The sequence below is a fragment of the Myiozetetes cayanensis genome, unplaced genomic scaffold, assembly GCF_022539395.1.
Source record: "Myiozetetes cayanensis isolate MyiCay16 unplaced genomic scaffold, myiCay2020 scf3, whole genome shotgun sequence".
NCBI lineage: Eukaryota > Metazoa > Chordata > Aves > Passeriformes > Tyrannidae > Myiozetetes > Myiozetetes cayanensis.
The window spans coordinates 65,554,761-65,562,034 of record NW_026087521.1 but is presented as its reverse complement, the minus strand read 5'-3'; the positions used below and the strand labels follow the sequence as shown (position 1 = coordinate 65,562,034).

The 7,274-nt window shown below is 38.4% G+C and overlaps 1 protein-coding gene across 1 annotated transcript in view; it reads left to right on the top strand.

Annotated features, from left to right (window-relative positions):
• The first annotated feature begins 217 nt into the window (after positions 1-217).
• The window catches only part of PIK3C2G (phosphatidylinositol-4-phosphate 3-kinase catalytic subunit type 2 gamma), a 195,708-nt gene continuing 188,651 nt past the window's right edge, over positions 218-7,274 (top strand). Inside the window, exons 1-2 of the mRNA XM_050324986.1 lie at positions 218-877; positions 4,300-4,382. Of these exons, the coding sequence (XP_050180943.1) occupies positions 218-877; positions 4,300-4,382 (743 nt within the window). The remainder of the gene's footprint in view (positions 878-4,299; positions 4,383-7,274) is intronic.

The window sequence follows — 7,274 nt, the reverse complement described above, 5'->3', positions numbered from 1 at the left end:
CATGAAGAAAATATTTCCACCCTGTGGATAAAGCTCTAAAGCAAAAAAATATATTGCAATGTACTGCTTTCCTAATATTAGATATTTTGGGATTTAACTTTTATTTCGTGCTTCATTTCAGTGGTGTGTAGCTCCAGTTCTGAACACTGCTCTCTTGACCTTGGAACTGTTATGAGACTTTCCCAAAGATTAATAAGACTGAAAAGAAGAATCAACCATGGCATACTTTGGAAGGGTGCCTTTCTCACATGATGAATTCCATAAAGGACAGACTGGGAACCAAGCATCTTACCCAGTGTACCATCCTGGTTCTGTTGGAGAGATCCCTCTAGGATTTGATCGAATAGTTGATGAAGTCAGCAATGAATTTTTTTTTTATGGTTCATCACATTCACATCATCATGAAGAAATCTTTTCCCCATCAGATGTCTTTGGTCTGAATGTACCTGGCCAGCATTTTTATGGTCAGCCTCTAGTTGCTTATGGAGAACTTTACCCTGAAAATCCTGTCTCTCACTGGCAGCAAGGCACAGTGTCACCCACGGTTGGATTCAGATCTTATTTGCTGTCTGATTACAGAAGCTTCTCTCCAGTGGATCCCTATCCCTACAGTCAAGAGAGGGAACTCTATGGGGGGAGTAGTGTAAATTCAGTCACAAATGTCTTTGGTTCAGCTGTGGAAAGAGGCAACACAAGTCCAAGTTTTCCGATAGGCTTTAACAACATAGATGCTCAATGTCCCATTTCCTTAGACAGCCGTCCATTTGGACAAGAAGAGAGACATGAAAGTGGAATTGGGGAAACTTGTTTAACCAACACTTCCAGAAGATGCAACATAGGGCCTGCTTGGCCCCATGGCTCTGGACATCACAGAGAGGTATTGAAATTTGCTTATATTAACAGTCCTTAAAATTTTTTGTTCTTGTTTGTGTCCTTGTACTTTGTGTATTCACTCACACTGTTGCAACATCGATTAGAAGCACTTAATTTAAAGACCATATGAAAAATAAAACATTTATGCCTCGGGGGAAGCAAAAGCATTTTGCACCAGAAGAGAATCTAGATTATGGTCTAGAATGCTCCAGTAGGCTCATTTTTTGACTCACTGAACCATAAAATTACCACAGAAGGATAAGTACAAAAATGTAGAGTAAGATGGGTTTGAAAGAGGTAAGATGACAAATCTTTATGGTCTGACATGAAACCTGAGATTCTAAATAACAATACATTATGCTGAATCTGTTTCTTTTGTTGAGCCAGATGATTGTCTCTGTGTCTGATTCAGCTGACATGTTCTGATCCTGACAGATGAAACATGCCATTTCCTGCCTTCACCATGTTCTGCATGCACTTACATGTGGAAATATAATTATTTTCTAAAAATAGATGTGTCTACTATAACTGTGGAAGCTGGATCCTACAACACACACTCTTAGAACTGTCTTTTTGAGGCAAATCCTTTATCTTTTTTCCTCTTCCATCAGGTATTCATAGCTCTGTTTGCGATTTTGCCATTTTTAACAACCATGTCTTATGGGATTCCCATGACTCTCTGATGTTATACCTGTCCTCATTTTCTTTCTTTCAAAATCCTGACATAGAGAAGGAAAAAGAAAATGATAAATCCACCCTTTCCTCCAGTCCTTGTTAACTTTCTGAGTCATTATAGGAATCCTGAAATAGCCTACAGGATACCTCTGCACCATGAATATTAAAAGACAGTTTAGGTTTACCTTCTGCTTTTAGTTCTCAGTGATCACAATATCTTAAAACAAAGGGGAAGAGACACTTGATTGACTTGCTTCTGTGTCTGTGAATAGAGAGAACTATAGAAGTAAACATATGCAGGCCCAGACAGATGGGGAGGCAGCAGGGGGAAATATATCTGAGGACAGGAACTCTTAAGACTAATCCTGTGCACCACATTTTGGAATTTCAGTGATGAATACAAAAGAGGAGGGGATGAATAGGTGGAGAGACAAAAGGCTATTGTTGCATTTTACTTTTGAGAGAAAAACTAAAGCATGCTGACATCATGATGAAAAGAACAAGCCCTCTCATGAGAAGAGTAGAAAATAGTGGGATACAAATGAGCAGGAGGAGATTAAATTGTAGTATGGGAAGAAGAGGTGCTACAGGAAGCAGGCATATCAAAACAGGCACAAGTGCTTCTGTGACGGAGGAGGGGAGAATTATAGAGGAGGGAAGAGGAGAGGAATGAGTCAAGGGCGACTACAATCAAATGTGTGGGAGGATTTGATTAAGTCAGGGAAGTATTTGAGCTGTTTAGTGAGGAGAGGAAGAAATGGGAGAGAGGAGAGAATTGATTTGTAGCATAAAAATCAGTGTGGTCACAGGAATTCCTTCAGGGAGAAACAACCATGTCAGGATAGAAAGAGAGCCAAGGCAAGGGGATGGCAGCTGAACTTTGAGATGATAAGGGAAAATAAAAGTGAAAGAAAATTGAAAGAGGGAAAATTAAAAAACAGCTTGTAAAGTAGTAACTCATTGCTACTGGGAGTTTTGTAAAAGGCAAGAAGTGCTGTGGGGTGACAGACCTGATGCCAAGTGAAGACTGTCAGAGTAGTTGGAAAAGTGGAACATGACAGCGAAAGAAGGAATGAGCACAGATTGGATTTGTGAGGTCCAGGATGAGTAAGTGATGCATCCAAGTAGTAGGAGATAAGAAGCAAGATTGCAGAATGAAATGGAAAGAATACTTGGAGGTTAGAATTGAGATAGGTCCTAGGCAGGCAAGATAAAACATTCACATTGCTGAAATTGTACTGTCATTCTGATCCTTAGCTCTTGGATGCAGTTGTATGGCCCTGGGCTTTATTTAATGTGTGCTAATCAAAATATGTCCATAATAAAGGAAACACTGAATTTCTCTGGTCTTGTCATCACCAGGTCAGATGTTCAAAAATAGTAAACTCTCTTTATAATATCCTGGTGAAAGGAGATTCTGTTTTTTCTATATTAGAAAGAAAACTGAAATATAGCCTAAAAAGTAATATATTTATCTGTTTATTTAGAACCTGGTTTTAGAAGCTAATGTTTTCAGAGTTACTAAGAAGACTGAGATCTTCACCCAAGTCCAATTATCAGACCAAACTTCATGATTTTGTTTTCCGTGCTCCAGAAAGGAGAAATACACAATTAGTGTTCGTATTTGGGAAAGATGGTTCAGATGACTTGATTAGCATAAGGTGAGAAATCTGTGGATTCAAAAAGATAGAATCCAGCCATCAAGGAATGCATTCTGTTACTTCATCCCTGTTGTCATCAGTTCTCTCGGTACACAATTCTGTTTCATTCATTGCTCACTTTCAGATATTTGCAATGAGTGGAGGCTCAAGTCCTGTTGAAAAATAGTGTGTAATAATGTGATCATATAATATTTCCCCCAGCATCTTTTCATGCATGTTGTGCTTCCTTGTCCAGCCAAAAAGAACCTTAAATTCTGTTTATTAGTTATTATGATGATTATAAATTTCTATACTTTTATTACTAAAATCATAAAATAAATCTTTTGCCGTATCTCAGTTTCCTCCTCTGTGACATGTTATTAGTTGCTTCTCTTTCTGAAAGGCTTTAAAAACTCTTACACAGTTAAGCCTTGTGTATATCTCTACCTACAACAGAATGGGTTTGCAGATATAATAGTATTAAGTTCTTTCCTGGAGGTGATGTTCTGACTGAAGGATTCTATGGCAAACAGACAAAGGGGTTCTCTGACCCAAAATAGAGGCTCAGACCTCTGCTCTCCAAAGAGCACAGAAAACATCTGGGGATTTTTCATGTTCAACAGAATACACTGGCTTCCTATTATCTGTCTTAGGGACTTGCATGAAAGGTTCATGGAGTTTGAGGGGATCCTGAGCTTCTGGGCAGGCCATAAGAAGAGAAAATAAGGACTAAAACGCACTGCAGCATAAGCTTCAGTTTGCCCCTTCTCCCTTTTGTACACTCAACATACAACTTCTGCATTTAGAGTTATTTGTGCTCTGACACTAGGTGAATTTTGAAAGCTTTATAATTCCTTATGTTCTGCATGGAGAGGAAAAACTGTTGTTACCCGGTGTAGCTGATGCTTTGTGACTGTGATTTTTTTCTCTGAAAGCATTTAGAGTGCAGTCAAAATGGGGTCATTTGTGTTTATTTAGAACTCCGTCAAGTCAGGGGAAGCATGATAAAGTATGAAAGGTAGCTCTCATGGAACCAAATGCAAGGTTAACCTCATGATCCTGCTTCTGATATCTATATAACAGAGCTCTGCCTCTTCTTTGGTATTTTTAGGATGCAGGTTGGTCTATCCAGCTGGTTGAAGCATATCAAGGAAGTAACGAAAATACAGTTGGTTTTTGCAACACAGTGGAGAAGTAAGTAATGAAAAAAACTTCATTCAGCAAACTATCACATTTCACTTATTTATATTAATTGGATTGGTTATCCCTGTGTATAAAGTCTGAATGAGATGAAGTAAATTTTCCCCATAGCAGCTGTCATAGAGCTGGGCTGTGCCTTGGCAGCTAGAAAGGTGTGGATAAAACACCAGTGTTTTGGCTACTGCTGAGTGTTCCACAGCATCAAGGCTATCTCTCCAACATTCCCCCTTCACCAGGAGGCTGGGAGTGGGCAAGTTCTTGGGAGGAGACATAGCCAGGAGGAAAACTGATCAGACATGTAATTCATTAACATGTGATGTCTACTCAACAGTAGAAGCTGAGACAAAGGAAGAGGAAGAGAGGAGGGGTGATGACAACAGAATCTGTTATTACATTTGTCTGAAGCCCTTCTTCCTGGAAAGGGGCTGAACATTGCCTGCTGATGGGAAGTAGAGGATAAATATTTTGTTTCCCTTCATTTCCATATGTGGCCTTTGCTTTTGCTTTTATTAAACTGCTTTATCTTGACCCAGGAGGGTTTTTTCCATCTTATTTTCTCCACCTGTCCCTGCAGCTTGATGGGCACCTGGCATCCACCCAAGGTAAACCCACCACACTCTGCATTTCTAAACAATGCCATAATTCCAGTATCTACTTAAATAATGAAACACTTCTAATTTTGGTTTAAAGATTAAAATACACAAAGGAATGTTAGTTCAAAAAATATTTTCTCTCTTAACTGTCCCTTTTATCAGTGATAAGTACATTTAACTCTTTAGTGTTGATGGCTTATAGTGTATAAAACTTAAGATCCTATTTTCTGTCGTTGTTTTGGACAATATTAGTGGCTGTGTAGCTCAGAGCAGGAAAAAGAGTTGGAGGAACTGACCGAGAACAGAATTACTGCCTCCTGTCATGATGAAAAGTGAGACTAAGCAAGTGACAAAAACCTCCTTTAATTATTGTTTACCGTTACAGTTTATAGCCTGGCTCAATGAGATAGAACCTTTTTTACTTTCTTAATCTTCTTCAGAAAAAGAAATTGTGTTGAAATCCAAACACGCTAAGAAATACGAGTTTTTAGACCATCTGTGCAGATTCATTTTCCTTTGTAGATACTCACTGATCACAGTGTCAAGTTGTTAGCACAAATGCATGCTTTTCTCCCCAGAAGAGTAGCTGGAAAATAGAGAGCTGCTTTTTTTTTTTTATTAGATCTTAATGAATTGATTTTATTCAAGGTCAGCCAAGCCTGCTTCCCTTAAAAGAAGGGGAAAAAAAAAATTCAACCAAAAAACCTAGTTTGATGTTGCAGTGAAATTAACAGTGAATATATTATATATTTATATGGGGTGGATGGTCAGCTTCAAAATATACTCAGTCACATACATCTCAGTTTTCTACTTTTCCACAGTTTGTCAGGCTGAACTCCAACCCAATTCTTCTACCATCAGATGCATGAAGGCACATTTCACATGACAGCTTTCATCTCAGATTTTCAGATTTTTTTTAATGTCTAAACATTCTAATTATAGAAAAAGCTTTCTATTGATTTTTGAATAAATGGGTTTATTTACAGGGCTAAAAGATAAATAGAAATAAAACATTGCTGATTTACAGGAATTTGTTTCTTGTGCATCATGAGCAAATACTCTTAAAATGAAAATAAGAACAACCTTTGCTTTTCTTCTATTAAATAAACAGAAAAACATGTTTAGGAGAAAATGTCGCAGCAACCAAAAGACCAAAAAAATGTCATAAATTTTCAAATAACTTACAAACTCGGTCTTGCCAAATGAACATCCTTGGAAGGATGCTCAAGGTCCCCAATGAATCTCAATTGCTGGCAGTTTCATATGTCAGAGGCAAGATGTATAATTCAAACTCTGTGTCATGCCTACTTGTAGCTCCAGCATGTAACTCAAACAGAAACCCATCATGTTTTTCTCTAGGTAATACTGGTACAGGTAGACATCTATAATTGGAACATTTGGTTGTACATCACTGTAAATCAGTCTGCAAAATCACTTTATCAGGTTACTTCTACAGCCATGAACTAGCAATAGTGAGCATTCATCCATGGGTGGCTTCAGAATATGCCCTGAAGTGAGTTTGATACCAGAAGATGCCAAGCCAATAGTCTCAGGGTTCAGTGCTGCAAAATGCAGAGTTTCCTCCACCTCCCACTGTCTTCAAGGATGGGCTCTGCACCACTGAGAAATACATCGTGTTTTGAAATGCTGTGAAATAGCAAATCCCTATAAATGTTAGTACTTTCCATATACACTGAATTGTTGCAGCACAACAAGAAAGCAAATAGCACAAGATTTTCTTCATGTAATACTTGCATAATAGTTTAGCTATGCTTTGGAAGACCTCAACTTTCCAAGTTTTGCAATGGGCATGTTTTGCTCACCTGCTCAGGCCAGAATCCCTTTAATCACGTGAAAAGAGTAGATGGCGGTAAATGAGCAACACTTTCTGAAACTGAATGCATTTTCAACTGAAAAATCATGAAAAGCAAATATGTGTCCCCACATTATCCTAAAATATAAGCAGTGTGTGGGTAGGGAAGGAGGTGAGGTTTGCTTAGTTTTGAAGTGACTGTCAGTAAGTTGAGGAGGTGAGTCATGTCCCATGTGTGTACACAGCCTGTTGATTTGATGCTGGAGAAAAGGTAGTGAAGTTTCCAACCTTCCTGAGTCCTTGGCCTTCTTACAGAAACAGCTTACAAGAGTGAATTTGGTGATAGGAGAAAGTTTTATATGTACCTTGCACACAAAGAAAATAGACCGACATCAGCTACGTAGGTCATGCAAACTGCCTCTGTAGTATAATGGGTTTTAACAATGAGTGTAAATCTACCTTGTACTGGAGGTTCTCTTG